Source organism: Megachile rotundata, chromosome 8 (assembly GCF_050947335.1).
Source record: "Megachile rotundata isolate GNS110a chromosome 8, iyMegRotu1, whole genome shotgun sequence".
NCBI lineage: Eukaryota > Metazoa > Arthropoda > Insecta > Hymenoptera > Megachilidae > Megachile > Megachile rotundata.
The window spans coordinates 3,474,569-3,495,222 of NC_134990.1; the positions used below are offsets into that span (position 1 = coordinate 3,474,569).

The following is a 20,654-nucleotide window of genomic DNA, read 5'->3' on the forward strand; positions in this document are numbered from 1 at the left end:
TTTTTCGTCGGATTGCTAACGAGCCTTCAGATTCTCGGAGCTCGCTCTGGGTCGTTTCGTAGCTAGCTGACGCAGGCTCCCCATTTGAGCGGTTTGGTCTCTGAAACCCGTGTCTTTTGGGTGGCAGTTCAGCAATTACGATTTTACAATTAGAGTCAATTGATTTGCTACCCTGTCAGGCTTATACTTTTCATCTGACTCAGGATCGTTGGGTTGTTTAGCAGCTAGCTAACGCAGGCTCCCCAATTAAGCGATCTGGTTTTGGTTGTCAGTATTCGTTTTGACTAAAAGGGTCATGCACCATTAGTTGTCGAGTCAGATAATAAAAGAGTAACTGTTCCGAAAAATAATTCATTTAGATTCAGATAAATTTCGATAATTCGAGTTATTAAAGGAATACTGTTCTCACGTTAGCGTAATTTACGTAGTCGACTACACCGCGTTAGATAGTAGAATAAATCTGTCTAATTTTTGCGAAAGCGTATTTAGGTGCATTTAGAGAATTTCACTTAGGTCGAGTTCCTCGCGGCGGTAGATTACAAAGCGCTAACATTATAAAATCTATAAAATTTCGTTTATACAAATCTAGATACCGAATTGCTCTTAGATTATAGCGTCGAGCACAAAAATCAAATATCAAATTTAGTTAATATTACGAATGCGAAATTTGCTTTATCAGAGACCCGATTCAGATACGGTCCAATATAAAGTATTAAATTGCGAGTTTCATATCGTTAAATTCACAATTACCAATTACATATTGTTTAATTTACCAAATTCTATTACTATTATTATTTCAAGATCTATTTAGTTTCTCTATTCTAATTAATCAATTATAATCTATATATTTTTCTTTATTTGTTGTTATCGTTATTTGTTAGTTCTATTTCTTATCGTTTTATTGAATAAATCTAATTGTTGAAAGATATTGACCTGTGGATTTCACTCCTTAACCGCACACCACACGAATCCCACAATCTTTATTCGTAAAATCGAGTCGTTTAGAGGTAAAAGCCGTTCTTTACCTTTTAGCGCTTGTAACTAACTAAACTTAGGTTCTAGGGACGTTACATATGTAATGTATTGACAGTGGCAGTACAGGGCACATATGTAACGGACAAGATAAAATTTCAAGATTTTTCGCGCCCAGACAATGAACTCATTCTTGTGAATAACGATTGTACACGTATTACAGGCATCGATGATGTGTGTTTAGAAGCGGACACGAGAAGTGAAAAATGCCGAATTGAAGTTGAGAAAGCACTTTACGTGCCAGACCTACATACGAATTTGAAATCAGTATCGAGAGTGGTTGAGCAAGATTATGAAGTAAGATTTCGAAAGAACGACGCACTAAAATCAATGACAATGAAAAATTGTCATAGTGCAATGTGTGTGTGCGTGAAAAGCTAACATGCACCTCATTTCGGAAGAGATGTGACCGCACGAAAAACTTGTGGCCCCATGAGACAGCCGTCATTTACTTATCTTTAGGAGATAAGACTTGTAGCAAAAGGATGCTCGCGACTAAGAGAAGATTTTTACGAAACATATTCCCCTGCTGTGAGATTTATATCAATAAAACTACTAGCGGCTGTGTCAGCATAACTGAGACTCGAAATACATCAAATGGATGTTCCAACTTATCTGAGCAGCGAGTATTCCGTGTGACAGTACATTTGAGTGAGGATTTCGAAAGTTTATTTATGATCGGATCATTAGACAGCCGTTTTTGAGCCAAATATTTCGGGTTTTTCCAGTCCTTATTTTTATATATGTCATCGCCACAAATTTAGAGTTAATTTTCGCTTCGTCCTCAACGGCCACTTCTCGATCATAAACACGGCTTTTTCCAAATGCTAACTTTAAAAAAGGTCACGTACAGACCTAACGGTAACTTGTAGTCGCTAAATGTACCTAGAAGAAAAAATCGCGGAATTGCCGGACGTTCCAGGTTCTCCCGCCAGCTATGAAGACTTATAAAGAGTGGGCCCAATCTTCAAGAGGCACGCTGATTGGAATTTTGTAAAAAACCGAAAAACCAATCAGCGTACGACCTCGGACTCCGTCGTCTACGTGGGAGTCAAGACGACAGCGATTCGTCATATTCGCAAACACACCTTCGAAACAAACGTCTAACACGAAATCTCAAAGCATTTTTCCGTTAGAAAATTGCTGTACGATCGTGGCGATCAAGACAACATCTTCAACGTTCGGGAGAACATGAATAATTGCATGTGAAGTAAAGTTTAGAAGCAACTCGCATCGATATTTAAAGTTCATTATTTTTTTATCGTGACACAGTAGTAACAACGCTTGACACGCTATAGCGAGTTCGAAGAAAGCATCTACAAGATGTCCACGCCTAAGTGTGAGAACGCGATATTTCATGAACTATTGATGACACCAAAAAGTGTTTATATGGAAATTGCAGGGTAAAAGGGGCTTTATGTTTTGACGTAAGCAAAATTTTTTTATTATTACTAATGTAAAAAATATGATGGTGATGTTTCTTTTTTTTAATGAAATTATATTTTTTTTTTCAATCAGGCGACAGTGTTTTTCAAGCCAAATTCATTAAGGTTTAATGTATTTACCCGATTTTTATTAATTTTCGAGATATAACGCTTAGAAATTTACTGATTTTCAGGAGAAATGTTCCGATTTAAATAGTGAGTCATAAAAACAGTCTTATTGTTGCGATAAGTGCTACATATTTGACTCTGCCTGCTGAAAACGATAGCCGGCGGTCTACGGACGGAACGGTAGGTCCGAAGAGTAAGAAACGTGGAAAGTATTGTCCATTAAGGTCTAAGTTTTCCGTACTGAAGATGATATTAATAATTTGGAAGGTTAGAATATTTATTTAAATGTTTCAGTAGAAGGTAGGTATAAAGACAACTTAACGTTAATTTCTTAAAATATTTTATTATTTTCAAAAACCAACTCCACATACCTTCCTCTGTTTAAAATACAGGTTTCTATTTGCTTTATGAGTTCGTTTTCGACATTTATCGTTTTACATTCGTTTTCTTAGGTGTGGGCACACTGTATATGGAGGTGCCTGAGTAGTTGTGTGAGACATTTCATAAAGTGGAATCGCATAAAAATGTCGTTTTGAGCCAGAAGTGTAAAAGCGCAAATAGGATCGCAATGGCTAAACGTTGAAATGACAATTTGAAAAACGAGAACGATCGCGTGTACCTGCTGTAAAAAGCGTTGTATGGTTTGCGACAAGCGCGTGTACAGTGGTACAAGAAATTAGTAGAAAAGCTACAGGAATTAAATTAGACCGCGTTACATCCGTGTTTATTTAGGCCACGTAAAAATAACAAAATAATTTTTATCGCTACTTTGAGGATAACCTGACTCTAGCAACAAATAATAACGCATATTTGTCTGATGCAACACGCGAGTTGTTGCGAACTTTCGAAATGAAAGATTTATGGGAATCAACCATTGTTTGGGCACCGAATTTTCGGGCGATGATAAGAATAAAATCTATTTAAATCAGCGAAGATATATCAAAAAGATATTGGAGTGTCTTCGTATGAATGAGTGTAAATCAACTATCACGCCAATGGTAGCAAATTGCAGATTGGTTAAGTCTCAATGTACGGAGAGAGTACCCATATCAGAATCTAATAGGAGTGTTGTTACGTTTGTTCATGACTACGAGGCCGGATATCGCGTATACCGTGAATTATTTAAGTCAGTTTAATACGAATTATAATCGCAGCATTGGGTAACGGCAAAACAAGTTTTGAGATATTTGCGTAGTACGAAGGAATGCGGAATAATTTACGAAAAACTGACATAAAACTATTCGCAGTAGTAGATGCGAATTGAAGTACAGACTTGGTAGACAGAAGATCTTATTCTAGGTATACGTTTATTTTAGCTGGTGTTCCAATCAGCTGGCAAACGCGAAAACAATGAACTGTGGAACTATCGAGTACAAAAGCAAAGTGCATGGCTCTATCGGAGGCCGCGATGGAAGCAATTTTGACTAAGATATGTATAAAAAATGAATGTGCGGTATTATTTAATGACAATTAGGATGTAATGAAATGAATACCAAGCAACAGCTACCACGCTAGAACAAAGCATGTTGATGTCAGGCACCACTTCATCCGTGAACTGTATGAGAGAGGTGTAATCGACATTAGGTATCTGTGTAGTGAGAGAATGCCAGCCAATACAATTACCAAAGATCTTAATAGGCCCAAGCATCGGAAATGTATGATAAATTTGGGAATGGTAAATGTCGCAGAATAATGCATTACAAGCTCATATCTTGGGGGGGGGGTTGAAATAGCAAAGATATTTGTGCAACGTAGTGTGTAACCGACAGAATACAATAAATATTCGATATCTGTAATTCACTCCGATCTGAACTTTCGCTCATATCGTATACATGGATTCCAGATTGATTCATGTCTTGCCGAATGTAGAAAAGAGGAGCGAGTGAAAGATACCGAACGTAAAGAGACAATAACATATCGGTAGGACAATTCTAATGTAAGAATAAGACTTTTTATTTTCGATTTTTTTTATATGAAGCTTTTAACATTAAATTTGTTATATTTTCCTGGTTAAAATGAGACCAAACACGATGTAATTTAGAACATATTTATTTGTAACTAGCTTGTCCGTTTCGCGTTGCTGCGATCTCAGAAGAAAGGAAATTCAAGGAAACTCGAAAAATTAATATAGATTGTGTATCTTTTTATTGAGATTCGTTCATTTTCATCGGAAAAACATTTCAAAGCGTCGTTCAAATTCTACTTATTTATTCGAGTGCTTGAGGATACACGATATTTTTAACCGACTTCGAAAAAGGAGGAGGTTACTCAATTCGATCATTATATATATTTTTTTTTTTTTTTTTTTTTTTTCCTATGTATGTTCGCCGATTACGCCTAACTGGGTTCACCGATCGGAACGAAGCCTTTTGCATCTGGTGGGTACAGACTCCCCATTGGTACCATAATCAAAAAATTTTTCATTCTTTAATTGCAAAGTGTTGTTATTGCAGGAAAACCGGCAACTTTTAAAATAAACTTTTCTCGATTTTAGTGCGCTTTCAATATATTATCGCGAACATGATTCTGTACAATTTTGTTCATATACAAATTTCGCGGAAATGTTTAGTTTTCGAGATATTAGCGAAAAAAATTGTTATTAACTTTTGAAATCAACTTCGAACGATTTTAATGTCCATTTAATATGTTGTCAGGGGCATGGTTCTGAACAATTTTGTTCATATACAAATTTCGCGGAAATGTTTAGTTTTCGAGATATTAGCAAAAATTGTTGTTAACTTTTGAAATCAACTTCGAACGATTTTAATGTCCTTTGAATATGTTGTTAGGGGCGTGGTTCTGGACAACTTTTTCCTCTTGCAAAATTGACGGAAAGCTTTTGTTTTCGAGATATTACAGAAATTGTTGTTAACTTTTGAAGCCAACTTCGAACGATTTTTATGTCATTCTAATACGTTATTAGTAGCATGATTCTAAACGAGTTTTTTCTTATGCATAATTGACGGAAAACTTTACTTTTCGTGATATTAGCGAATAACTATTGTTATTATTATTAGTGGAACGCCCCGTGATATGCACGGGAAAGACAAGAAAGGGCAATTACAATGCACTGTACCAAAACACTAACTAAGCTTTGCCGCTTTGACACGCAACTTATGCAGCTTGATGAGTTCACGTTGACGTTGGTGTATTATTCCCATTGCTTGGTACAGTCTCCCTACCGTTCTGACAAACATTTTTTTTATTTTTTAGTTGCAAGGATTATTTTTTCTATGCATGTTCGGCGGTTTTTCCTGGGTGGGTGGTCCGATCGGAACAAAGCCTTTCGCATCTTGTGGAGTCTAACTCCCCATTGATACGATTATCAAAAATTTTTTCATTTTTTAGTTGCAAAGGATTATTGTTGCAAAAAAAGTTGAAAAACGAATATCCATGTTGTCTTTTACTTAATTATGTTCATGGCATTTACGCAGACAAAAAAAGCCCGGAAGAACTGTCTCACAGTATCCTATACAATTCTCCCCATTCCACTAAAAAGTGTGAAATAAAATAATTTTCAGAAAAAAAATACACCGACTTCGAAATGCACTAAAAAGTATAAAATAATTTCTATTTCCTAATGAAGTAATTTCTATTGCTTTGAATCATACAATTACGTCACAGATATGAATTAAACCTATTTACTCATTAGGTAGTATATTAAATACATTTCGACCTTTTCGAAGGCGGCGCAAAATTAAAAATACCTCAGTAAACGTTGCTGCCAATAACTAGTTGATTGTGGTATGACGTATTGGAAATTAATAAATCCTGAGAAAGAATACGTACCATTATAGATATATCTGGTAATACACGTAAATGTAACGACTACATCTTCATTTCGCAACGTTTCTGATATAAATGAAATTGCATTGACTTCGTTCGCATGTGGAAGCCATGGATCTAAGAACCTATAAACGGAGCCCACGACGCGGGAATTACCAAATTTGCGACGGATGGGCTCTATCTTTATAGTATATGTGGCGATCGAGTCTTTTCGTCGCATACTCTATGAATCTAGCCCTTTGCGGACTACCGCCGCATATATGCGTTCTGCGTAAATCATCAAATTGGTCGAAGAACTCATATATGCGTTTGGCAAAAACAGTAGATTGAGCCGAGAAACGCATATATGTGTCCCACGTAAATGCGTGGCTAAGGCCGAGAAACTTAACTATGCGTTCCGCGAATACAACTGATAGAGCCGAGAAACGCGTACATGTGTGCATACACGTAAATCTGTGCATGTACATATAATATGTCCAGAATTGGACTTGGAATGCTATGAACGAAAACCGCGTTTAAGCAGAAATATACGCTGGCAATTTTTAATGACTATCGCGGCAGGAGCTCGGCCCCATGGTGCGGTTCACTTCGAACCGTCCCGTTCGCAAAGGGCTAGATAGACCATAGTTACATTCTATACGCACTAACACCTACTTCGCGGCGTGCTGTCGAGTTATATGTATAGAAAAAAAAAATAGCTATACAAGCTTTGCCTATGTTCGGCTGTCCAAAGGTTGACATGTTCAAGAAAATCTTTTAATTTTGCGCCGCCTCTGAAAAGGTTGAAATGTATTTAATATACTACCTAACCAGTAAATAGGTTTCATTCATATCTGTTACGTAATTGTATGATTGAATGAAATAGAAATTACTTCATTAGAAAATGAAAATTATTTTTACTTTTTAGTGCATTTCGAAGTCGGTGTATTTTTTATCTTAAAATTATTTTATTTCACACTTTTTAGTGGAATGGGGAGAATTGTATAGGATACTGTGAGACAGTTCTTCCGGGCTTTTTTTGTCTGCGTAAATGCCATGAACATAATTAAGTAAAAGACAACATGGATATTCGTTTTTCAACTTTTTTTGCAACAATAATCCTTTGCAACTAAAAAATGAAAAAATTTTTGATAATCGTATCAATGGGGAGTTAGACTCCACAAGATGCGAAAGGCTTTGTTCCGATCGGACCACCCACCCAGGAAAAACCGCCGAACATGCATAGAAAAAATAATCCTTTGCAACTAAAAAATAAAAAAAATGTTTGTTAGAACGGTAGGGAGACTGTACCAAGCAATGGGAATAATACACCAACGTCAACGTGAACTCATCTTGCTGCATAAGTTGCGTGTCAAAGCGGCAAAGCTTAGTTAGTGTTTTGGTACAGTGCATTGTAATTGCCCTTTCTTGTCTTTCCCGTGCATAGCACGGGGCGTTCCACTAATAATAATAACAATAGTTATTCGCTAATATCACGAAAAGTAAAGTTTTCCGTCAATTATGCATAAGAAAAAACTCGTTTAGAATCATGCTACTAATAACGTATTAGAATGACATAAAAATCGTTCGAAGTTGGCTTCAAAAGTTAACAACAATTTCTGTAATATCTCGAAAACAAAAGCTTTCCGTCAATTTTGCAAGAGGAAAAAGTTGTCCAGAACCACGCCCCTAACAACATATTCAAAGGACATTAAAATCGTTCGAAGTTGATTTCAAAAGTTAACAACAATTTTTGCTAATATCTCGAAAACTAAACATTTCCGCGAAATTTGTATATGAACAAAATTGTTCAGAACCATGCCCCTGACAACATATTAAATGGACATTAAAATCGTTCGAAGTTGATTTCAAAAGTTAATAACAATTTTTTTCGCTAATATCTCGAAAACTAAACATTTCCGCGAAATTTGTATATGAACAAAATTGTACAGAATCATGTTCGCGATAATATATTGAAAGCGCACTAAAATCGAGAAAAGTTTATTTTAAAAGTTGCCGGTTTTTCTGCAATAACAACACTTTGCAATTAAAGAATGAAAAATTTTTTGATTATGGTACCAATGGGGAGTCTGTACCCACCAGATGCAAAAGGCTTCGTTCCGATCGGTCAACCCAGTTAGGCGTAATCGGCGAACATACATAGAAAAAGAAAAAAGTTGCCGGTTGTTTTGCAATAACAACACTTTGCAATTAAAAAATGAAAAATTTTTTGATAATGGTACCAATGAGGAGTCAGAACCTACCAGATGCAGAAGGTTTCGTTCCGATCGGTCCACCCAGTTAGGCGTAATCGGCGAACATACATAGAAAAAAAAAAATATATTGATCGAATTGAGTAACCTTCTCCTTTTTCGAAGTCGGTTAAAAAATTGGTCAAATTTGACTGATGATAACTCCGTGAAAGATCATGACAAAGTTATGCTATTTTTTTTAAATTAAAGCTTGAGATCCCCCCACGCTCGATCTTGATGAAACTTGACCCATTAATGGGGGGGGGGGGGGGGGGGGGGGGGGTTGATGTTGAATATGATGAAGCAATACCAATCTGCGGAAGCGCCCCCTAGCAGAGATACGAAAATTCGAAAACTGCCATTGCCGGTCTCACGCAATGCCTATATAGTACTGTATCAATATAGTACTGTATAGTACTGTCCCCATCACGATCGAATATTCCTCACCTCGAGAATCTTTGTCAGCCCTCAAATCTCTAACATCTAAGGGTGAATATCGGTTTCATATTGTCCCTGGCTCGTAACGCCGTCACTTGCTTACACAATTGCCTCTCACTCGCTCACTCGCTTGCTCACTCACTTGCTCACTCACTCGCTCACTCACTTTCTCATAGTCTCATCATTCACCTACTAGCATTCATTCCGTTCACTTCATCATACAATAACTCAATCTCCATCAATCCGATCACCAGACATGTGGAGTCATTCGAGACTTGAATCAGAAGTTTGTTTCAGCCGGGAACAAGCCATAGGTTAAGTTAGGTTAGGTTAGATTAGGTTTTTCAATGTTAAATCATTTCATGAGTCTCTTTTTGCGATTCCTGGAAGATTCTCTCGCTGATCGAGCTGCAAGGTCATTCCGAGCAAAAGAAACTTCTTTTCTTGAAAAATTCTCCTCAACTCGGGGCTCAATGTCTCCTTTATCCATCAAAAGACCAGTCCAAAGCATAGAAATGGTTCCTTCAATATCTTCGCTAGGGGGTGTTTCCGCAGTTTGACATTGCATCATCATATCCAACACTCCCCCCACTACTGATCTGTGAAGTTTCATCAACATCGGGGGGGGGGATGTTTAAATCTTACCCTTGAAATCTCTACTTTAGGACCCTGTAGTTTGATTTTAGAATTGATGTATCCCTACCACAATAACACCGTAAATGTGAGGTCATGTTTGCAATATTGAAAATTACAAAGTTTGACGAAATACATGGACTTGCCACATTTTTTTTTTGGTGATACTGTTTACAGCAGCATAAAGTTCAAACCTTCATCTTTAATTTTCAGTATGTGAAAAACCGCTACCATTTTTTTCCGCAAGGATATAGAACTTTAAAGAAACCCTTGCATTTATTGCACATACCGTCGGCATTAGCATTACCCGATATGCACCTCGGAGAGGTTGCTGGACAGATTTTGCACATCATATGGCTCTGACAAGAGCCTCTTTTGTGTGTATTTGTGTGCGAGTATCTGTGTATGTGTATGAATTATCGTCGAGAAGCCTCGTTAAGAATCATCGTGTTATTGTAGTAGGGATGCATTAATTCTAAAATCAAACTACAGGATCTTAAAATAGAGATCTCAAGCTTTAATTTTAAAAAAATAGCATAAATTTGTCATGATTTTTCACGGAGCTATCATCAGTCAAATTTGACCAATTTTTGCCTAAAATTTTTCTATGCCATATTTCTTTTGAACAGTGTATACACATTTCAAATGTTACGCTAAAATCGAAAACTTTACTTCAATAAACTATTGCAAGTGACTATGAATCGAATTATGAGGAAAATCTCACAAGTACTTTGGTGAACGTTTCTAAAGGAGTCTTCCCCTTAGTGGTGGGGATAACTTCTTTGCACATATCATATAGGTAATTTTTTCAGATATCGAATGTTTACCGTACTTCTATTTTTTCTCTTCGTTTCACACGTTAACGTATAATAAAGTTTATAACAATAATTACTAACAGAAACAAAATTAAATTCTAGTCATATAAGCTACAATATATTTAAAAATGATAGGCTTCATGCTAAACGCGGGGATAAGTAAAAAACTTAAGATAATAAGAACCTAAACAACTTCCATCAAAAATAAAATATTCAAACCAGGACTGAAATAAAAAGCAAAATAAAAGCATAAAAATCTGAAACAGTACTAAAACACTAAAAGTACTACCCACTATTAAATTTACCCACATTCTAATTTCCGATTAAGTGATATCTTTTAATACTGGGTAAGTAAATAAACGTAGTATATGCTACTCATCAGACAAAGATCCTGCATGGGTCAAAAATATTTTCTTCCAACATCACTGGAGTTTAAATGTATAGTATAAATTACTTAGAAATCAAAGTATCGAACTTCGCTTCTTCGGTAACACCGTAACTAAAGCAGTGTACCTTCAATTTTTAAAACAAGAGCTTTCAAAATTATTGGAAAACCTGTCTTTGTACAAAATAATAAAACCGTAATAGTACAAAGTACTCACCATTACAGAAATGAAACAATTAAAGTTAGATGAATAGGAAGGGGAGAGGCCCGTGTTTTGATCGTGTAGGTCACAAAACTTAATCTTGCTAGATTTTTTCTTTACGAAGATATTTAGACCATAAAGTAATGGAAACTCCACCTATCGCAAAAGAAGATATGAAAGTTCGTATACAATATACTTGTCAGTCGGGAAATGTAATAATAGTGTCTGCTGTACAACACAGCACTATAAAACGAGTAAATATGCGGTTATAAGTAACTGGTAGTAATTTTGAATTTTGAATAAAATGAATTTTATGACAAAATAGGTTTGTGTTAATAACTCTTCAACGCCTCTGCATATATGCTCACAAAAAATTACTATCTACAAACTATTAACAATGGAGCATATAAAAAAATGGTTCAAATAAACATTATTCCGTTTGATGAAAGCAACTTAAAAAGTATTAACATTGCATTTAAATTAGAAAAGAAAGTCCCAGATTATTTTAATATCACAGTTGACGTTTCAAAAAATCTTTTTATAAATCAAACAATTAAGTGCTTCGTACCATCTAATGTTAAAGTCGATAAGTATTACAGTTTCTGAGTTTGTGATACTTATCTGACTCATCCTGTATATTTCATATAGAATTGAAAAAATAATAGTTCTAGAATTGATATAAAAACTGTAACCAAAACAGATGTAAATACAAATTTTGCTTTCTGATAACAGTTATTCCAAACAAATGTTCTTTATAATCGTTTCAAAAGCGGAAAATAATATTATAATAATATTATAATTATTATAAATCTTGATTTTAACACCCCGAACTGAGCAATACCACCATGTCTACAGCAAGGTGTTGTACAGTGTGATTCTAGTAATCGGGACAGACTACTGTTTTTTTAAGTCATAGTAGAAAATAATAGTTTTAGGTTTTGGTGAGGTAAAAATAAAGTTTTGTTAATTATTTAATAAGAACAATAACAATTTATTAATTAGCGTATCTCTTCATTGCGCGTGTGCTCGGTCAAGAGGCGCGATTCGTAATGCGACAAGGCCCACGCTCGTTGCCACGCGTACCCCTATAAACAAAAGCGAATCGCCCCGTGTAACGGTTTTGGGAAACCTCCTATCCCCCAAAAGCAGTGATGAGATATTGGACCGGTTTTTGCGCGCATGCGCGAGAAATGCAAGAGCGTACGCAGCGTATGTATTTAGTGGCGCCACTAGGTGGCTTTATTATATATTTTGCTTGCAGTTATTATAGTACCTTTCCTTTCCATCTGCTCCTCAAATATGAAAATATGTATATAATGTAATCTTATGCAACCTATACATTCATATTTCACAACCAAATTATAAAAATTTTTGAAAAATAATGAGGGGTGATTGAGGTACCCTATTTTATTGAAACTTGTACTTTATTGAGACTAAAATTGCCGCGCATGCGCGCAAAAACCGGTCCAATATCTCATCACTGCCCAAAAGTACGTCGCATGACCGTTGCTAATAACGGTCACGGAAAAAATCCAAGCCGATACAAAGTATCTCGATGTGCCAATATTCGGACTATGTATCGGCACACCATAATTCGAGACAAAGCATCGGTACGCTACATAGTAGACAACAAAATCAGGTAAATATTTAAAATATAGGAGTCATCTCCGATTTCGATCACTTGGAAATATATATAATTACAACCACTATCTAACATTTTATTTTTGACGATACCGTAAAAATTATGTTGAATTAATTGAGTTTAAAATAATGTGGTGTGAAATAACGTATAATTTTTTTTTTTAATTATGATTTAGGCCACTTTCATAATTATATATATATATATATATATATATATATATATATATATATATATATATATATTGGAATTCATTTAATGTTAATTATGAAAGTGGTCTAGGTAAACAATTTAAAGAAATGATAGGAACATAACTTTAATATAGCATGTGGCCCTCTTTGACGCGTTTTTAAACTACACAATAAGTAATTTTGGGTTGATAGAAACGAAAATAAAAAAAGCAAATTATTTATACAATCCTGAGCATTATTATGAATTGATAGAAAAATATAGAAGAAGAAATACATTTTCGATAAAACGAATGTCAAAATGTATGTTGTTAACTTTGAATATTCTTTATGAAAATTCACGTTAGAAAAGCATCATTATAAAAGAAATAAACGTCATCGACTTACCGAGCATTTTGACACCCTGAACAGGACTTAAAGGATAAAAATCTCCGTGAAGAGGACAATGGAAACCGACTCTACGCTCCCTTCTTCTCGCCCTTCTAGTCAGCATGCAAAGCAATACACCAAGGGCGAGCATGAGAGCACCTACAACTATGCAAATCGGTCCCAGGATTCGTGAATTTCCTGTAAACGCGATCCTTGCCGCGTACGAATCCTTGTCCTCGTCCTCGCCTGGTCCACGATATGAAGCAGCTGAAACATATAAAAAGCCGTGTGGAAATTTTAAAGCTGAGAAAAAATACAAGCAGATAATTGTAAGTAAGTATAAGGCGTGTTGAAAAAGTGCGGGGTCTTCTGTTATGTATTGCTCATTTGAAGGTTTAGTGACATTAATAGAAATAGTGTAAAACCCCACCCCGACCCACTTCCACACGTAGAAATATGTATAGGCAAAACCGTGTCAGATAAGACTTTATGTCAGAGAATCAAACTTTCTAAAAATGGAGTGAAACCTCTAGAAAAACTGTCAGAAACGCTAACAGGGGTCTGGGGCAGAGAGCTCTCTAGTGAGCAAGACAAGTTTACAATATATCGCCTTGAACATGTTCTCCTTCTGCACATACGAATTTATAATATCTTTTTTTCGAAATTGTGAATGCTTCCTGGTAAGTTAATTTTGAAATCTACTTTAATTTTTTGTATGATTTTATAATTATGTCTTGTAAACGTTATTTATATACTTTTTGTGAGCCCCATGTTAGGCGTTAATTTTATAAACGTTATAATTGTATTTTTGGTGTATTTTGACAGATCTAATGCCCAGGTACGGCGCGTATGTATAAATGAAAGTTATGTTAATATGTCTTAAATTCTACTACCGATTTTAATCGGAGAGATTCGGGCCTCCAGGTACTAGATAGCGGAGTGGTATGTTGGAAGAAAGTTGGAAACGATTGATGCAATAACAGATATATTTCGTCAAATCTTTACAGCTATTCAGACTTCAAGATAATGTAACAAAATCGCTTGTTTATCATAACACACAATCTGCTCGTAAAATACCGAATGGTCACGGTATTGATGAGATACTATACTATACTAGAAGCTAATTTATCAAGAAAACCTCACCCAAATACTTTATTTCGATCTAATGGTTTCAATATACAGATACGTAATGGTGTGTGCAAAAGAAATTAAATTTTATAAGTAGAACGTATTTGTCGTTGGAGTCAAATTCTCGGATTGTTTGATTGAGGATCATCGCAGCACCTTCTACACTCGGCCGATAAATCGGAGGAGTTATTCCGGTGGAGACACGCACGAAGTCAAAACCAGAATAAAACACTTAAGAGTTTGTCGAGAGGACCGTATAGGGTTGAAGCCTTCCTCCGATGCCGGACGCCTGATTCTAACAGTACAAATCCGATCGTATTATTCGCGACGCGGATGTCGAATAATTCGGGAAACCGTCAATATGCGGGCTGAGCGACACTTCAGTTACCCAATATGATGATGAACTATACTCATATGATTTTAACTAAACAGCGAAACAGCAGTACTACACGGTCGTGTCCGCCTCTTTACAAAGGCATTTGAGTACAACCAAGGAACAGCGGCAAGGCACTTTCGTGAACAGAGTGATACCGTGGGTACTCAAACGAGTCTGTGAGCTGTCCCCGGATCAAATGTTGCAGAAGTCATCCAATTCTATCTCGTGAGATTATACCTCACAAGGGCACACAGGTACAATTAGAAAATACGGCGGGACACTATTCGTGGGCCGTGTGACACTTCAATTGCCTGTATGTTCTAACAACTACGCTGTACACGTCCAAAAAAGAGTTCTATAATGTTATTCTAGCAGTGTCACAGTTCGGTTTGAACTTGTGACTCTTTAGTTTGAGGCGCATATGTGTCGAAGGTAAATAGCCGGTTTGTCTATGTTATCCGATCGGTTTGACCTTCCTCCCCTAGAATGCCGAAACTGATTCTTACATCAACCTCCTTCGATCGCTATTCAGAGGGGATTAGGGATTGCAATGTCGGATCAAAAGTTCAATACCCGTATTCGGTATTTTTTAGATCTTAATACCGGAATACCGGTTTTAATACCAGTAGTAAGAATTTTAGGAAAAGAAAGAAAACACAGATGTTTCTTTGCTTTCTTTGCCAGTTTTATTGGAGAGAGTAAATATCACAAAAAATCATTTGTAACTTATAAGTTATAACAGTATATAAAGAATCACGTAGTAAAAGTAAAAAGTAAAGGAACAAGGAACATCTTATGTATTTAAATCACAAAAAATGTAAATATCACTATTCAGTCTGTAGTACTAATAGAAATTTTTGAAATGTCATCTTAAAAAACATAATGCATCAATTGTACTGTCATTAAGCCTGGAATGTAATTTTGTGCAAAAATTACCAGCTGCCGAACACGCTCTTTCAGCATCTACCTTAGTGGGTGGCACTGTTAACAAATCGCGATATACTTTTTTCAAGTATTTACCTCTAAATCCCTCATCTTCAAATAAATCGATTTCTCGTTGGATGGTTTTGGATAGAACTGATTTTTGTATTGTATTTTGGTTTGTTGAAATTTTTTTAGTTATCGCTAATTCTAATTTTTGTTTAAGAGACTTTTCACTATCGACATTAGTGTCATCATCAACTTCGATAACTGTACCGAAGTCTTCTGAATGTGGATAGGTTGGTAGGTAAAAAATTTTAAGAAAATTTACGATAAACTTGATCAAATTTGAATTGGTTAGTCTCTTTTCTTCTTTTTCATTTTCAATTTTAAAATCATTATAAGTGATATTATATGTACACGCCCACAAAATAGATTTCTATTATCTTATTCTAGCAGTGTCATAATTCAGTTTGAACTAAAGTTAGCAGAATTATCAAAAAGTTCCAGTTTGCTACTGATGTAACCACACCGAAACCATGTGCATTTAAACAGTTATTTACACCTAGGTGCGGACAATTGATTATTAATTAAAGAGCGATATATGTGTCCCGTGAGTGTATAAAATGTATAAAATGTACATATAACTCGAACCATAATAATATTTTTTGCATGAGAGAAATGAAAAGTTCCAATTTATTCGTATTTTTTCTATGGACCCATAGTTTACGTTTAATCAAAATAGTTCAATGTTTTAATAAAAATATTTGCAAAATAATGTTAATTTTTAACATCTTATTTAAACAAATTTTTCAAAAATTCGCTTACGCCATGTTATTGGCCTTCGAAAACAGAAAAATTTGCATTTCGTATGTTTTGTCTAGGCCTAATAGTTCCCGAGATATTTGGAAAAATAGCTTTTTTAATCCCGACTTTAAGGGTTATTTTCACCACTTCAAAGTGGATATTCGCCGATAAAAAAATACGTGTCAAATATTTTTTCGTGTTCTATTGTATAACAAAAATTACATTAAGATCGGCGAGTATTAATTGGGTGGTGTCCCTTGTTAGTCTTTCTTGGGGCTGAGCATAGCACTCTCCTAATGGAATTTCAAACGCAAGACTGCTTGAATGGGGTGTCTGCTGTTCGCTGTAGTTACTAAACGACCTAGCGATCTAAGAACTAAAAATCTTTTTAGCTTTTACCAGCGAAAACTATGCCGGGTTATACTTCTCTGGCGATCCAACTTGCTCGACTTCGAAAACTGTTCTGCACCCTACGTTTTACATATTGTACTCACAATCAGTTACATTAATATCCAGAAATAGTGATATTTGCATATTTGTTGCTTTGCATAGCACGCGTTAATTTAGATATCATAATACTCATTTTGCAGAAAGATAAACCATTCATTGTACATTAAAAATATATTAACAACTCCTTTTTGCTATTATATTTAGCTGCAAAATAGTCAAGTTTTTCATTTTCAAATTACATATAAATAATTGACTTTTACAAATTACTTATGATTAATAACGTTTTAGTGAAGAATGAGCGATTACAAAGCTACTAGGGAAAGGTACTGAAAAACATGTCCTTAATAATATATGTTAAAGTTAGATCATTAGGGCTGAGTCTTTCTTGTAAATATTTACTCTCGAATAATATCGTAACTAAACTTACATACGAATGCTTATATTTGTATAAAATATAAAAATAACTGTTATAGTTTTCAACCAGATACGGAATGTATCTGGATAGTAATGAAAACTATTTGTAAAAAAAGTATCTTGTTGTTGACAAATTTTACAATACGATATCACTTAATTTTCTCTAAATTTTCCATTGACTTGACCAATTTCCAGTTCAATTTTGGGTTTAACACGCCAAAATCTATAGTAGATGAAAGAAAAAATATATCCATATATTATAATAGAAATACTGCAATTTTTTTATAATATCACAAATAAGAATTTATGAAAATATGAATTTTAACATAAATCTTTAAGGATGAAAATTGTTTATAATGCATTTTCTATACATTTTCCTTATGGTGTAAGACAAGAACTTTAATTTCGAAAAAGAATCGCTTTTCTATCCTACTTTTATCACACGTTCTACACTGTTGACATAGAAATGAATAGGATATCCCATGTATTTAACTTCGATAACTAGCTTTCACGACGTTTAGTTTAATTTCAGTAAATAGCTTTCACGCCTTTTAAGAAAACTACTACAGTAAAACTGGTTTAAAGATGGTTATAACCCAGTTTTAATAAGAAGCATCTAATAAAACCACTCTCGATTAAAAAGAAGATATCTTAGAATTTCACGAATCAAAAAAAGTTAAAGGCATGATTCCTAAATACATCATTTATCAATTTTACAAATACAGTATTTGTGAAAGAGAAAGCAGAAAAAGGTAATGTTGAATCCAAGTGTAAAACGGAAAATATTGCAATCGACAGCAATCCTTTAACAATGTACATATGTGAGACACGTGTATACAAGGAAAAATACAAAGAAATAAATTATTATTATTTGAAATTAAATTTTTCAGACTCCAAAAATGTACATATATTATTTAAAACAAATTTATCTTTTATTTGTAAGTTTAGAATAGTGAAGCTAAATAAGAAAATTGTCAGATAAAAAATACTGATTGACACCATTTTTGGTTTGAAGAAAACGAGGTTATTTCTGGTAATTTTGTATATACTGGTTATGAATCTAACAACAAAAATATACAATCAAATCAAGCTTTGCAAATATTTTAACAAAAATTAAATCTTTTTTAGCTATTAATTTCATCGATAAAAATGATTTATAAAAGCAGAAAGGAAATTATACGTGAGGTGTTCAGAGATTTACTGTAAGGGTTTATCTCGCAAATAGGAAATATTCGAAAAAATGTTACACACAATAGTTGCTTTGTTTTGTATAAGCTATTTAACGGTGTACTTTATTCTTTTATGTCTAATATTTCTCGGGAAATGAGGGTGACCTTCAGCTTTTTAAATGCAGTATTACAAACATTATATATCTAGATGAAACTCGTTCTATCAATATAGTAATTGAAATTGTGGCGAAAGTTATGCTAATGAAAATAATAAAATTAATACATATTTAATATTTGGGGCCACATAAATATTTGTGGTACCGAGTCACATAAATACTTTCAGATTTTAATAAACTTAGAACTTTTTTTGAAATGTTATACTTATTAGTTTAGGAATGCGTGAGTGGTAAAAAATTATTAACACAGCGATTTGCATTTTCTGTGTGTTTTATTTCGAGCGCATATCGTTATCTCTTTTTTAACTTTGCAAAACTCTATTTGTATATCTTGCGCTCGATTTTCTTCCTTTAAAACTTTACATGTTTCTTCGGCCCACTCCCGACAAGATGGAGTTAACCAATTACAGGAACCTAAATCCCGCCAAATTGTACTACATCCCAATATGCCCGTAGCAAGCTTCCTTCAAGCGCGGGTACGATCTTGATGGTGGTAGCGTTTGCTGATGAAGGTGGCAACGCAGCGGAATTTCGTAGGGCCCTAGGACTAACAAGGGACATTACCCAATTAACACACGTCCATTTTTATACGCTTTAAGTATGATATAGAACACAAAAAAATATTTGACACGAATTTTTTTTATCGGCCACAAAAACCTATGTTCCTTACGGTGGTGATTAGAACCGCGTCACGCTCATACCTGCGATACTTCCAATGATTATCGAGAAATCAATTAATGGCATATGAAGAGGTAAAAAATGTCAAGAATATTGTAAAAGATTGTAAAGATGATATTATTAATAAAAATGCTGATTGCCCCTCTTCACAGGAGACGATTTTAAGTTATATATCTAATATACATTGCTACAAATAACAAATTTAAAAAACACGCATCCTCTATTTTAGTCGATAGTTCACATACACAAAGTTGCAAAAGAATAGATCAACATTTAGTACAAAAATTTAAACAAAAATTGTAAAATTTCAAAATATTATTTAAACAAATAAAGTTTATTGACATTTTTTTCGCACAAAAATTGCCTATTAAAAGACCAACAATTTACAAAAAAATAATCCAATTATCTTCTTTAATTCCGGAGATATTCCCAAAAATATGATGTCCACCCCCAACCTCGAGGGCTATTTTCACCCCTTCAATATACACGATTGCCGATAAAAAAAATACGTGTCAAATATTTTTTTGAGAACTATATCTCACATAAGTTTCATCAAAATCGGCGTGTCGGAGTTGGATATGTTCCCTTGTAAGTCAGGAAAGATACATAAAAGATTTATTAAAACGGTTCAACATGGATGAGTCGAAGCCTATAAATACACCCGGTATACCAGGGACAAATCTGCCGGTCGGAGCGCAGCGTACAAATGAAAATCAAAAAGAAAAGCCGTATAGACAATTAGTAGGTTCGTTGATGTATTTGGCTGTGGCTACGCGACCGGATATCTCGTTCACTGTACATGGTGTGTTCCGAAAGTAATGCGAATGATTTTTTTTAAAGGAATTTATTGAACCAATTCTTACAAATACTAAAAATTCTTCAAAGTACTGCCCTTGGGCTTCTACATATTTTTGCCAGCTACTCTGCCGTGAACGGTACGCATCCTGGAATGCGTTTTCCGGAACCTCTTTTAGGGGGTCGGTCACGGCCGCTTGGATGTCTTGTATCGACGAAAAACAGGTTCATTTCAGGGGTGTCTTGATCCGAGGGAACAAAAAAAAGTCTATCGATGCCAGATCAGGACTATAGGGGGATTGGGGCAGCGTCAACATTTGGTTTTAGGTCAGAAACTCATGTACTCGCAGCGCGTTGTGACAAAGCGCGTTGTCGTGATGCAGTATCCAGGTACAGGAGATGTGTTTTCTGGTCCTGACGACCCTTTTTCGCAGTCTTTCCAGCATATTCACTTACAATGGACATTACC

The 20,654-nt window shown here is 34.9% G+C and overlaps 1 protein-coding gene across 7 annotated transcripts in view; it reads right to left on the bottom strand.

Moving 5' to 3' along the window:
- LOC100882678 (uncharacterized) overlaps window positions 1–20,654 on the bottom strand; it is a 490,348-nt gene that overhangs the window by 83,531 nt on the left and 386,163 nt on the right. For all 7 annotated transcript variants that reach the window (XM_076534887.1, XM_076534889.1, XM_076534885.1 and 4 more), the window contains one exon: window positions 13,290–13,538. In XM_076534887.1, the coding sequence (XP_076391002.1) occupies window positions 13,290–13,538 (249 nt within the window). The remainder of the gene's footprint in view (window positions 1–13,289; window positions 13,539–20,654) is intronic.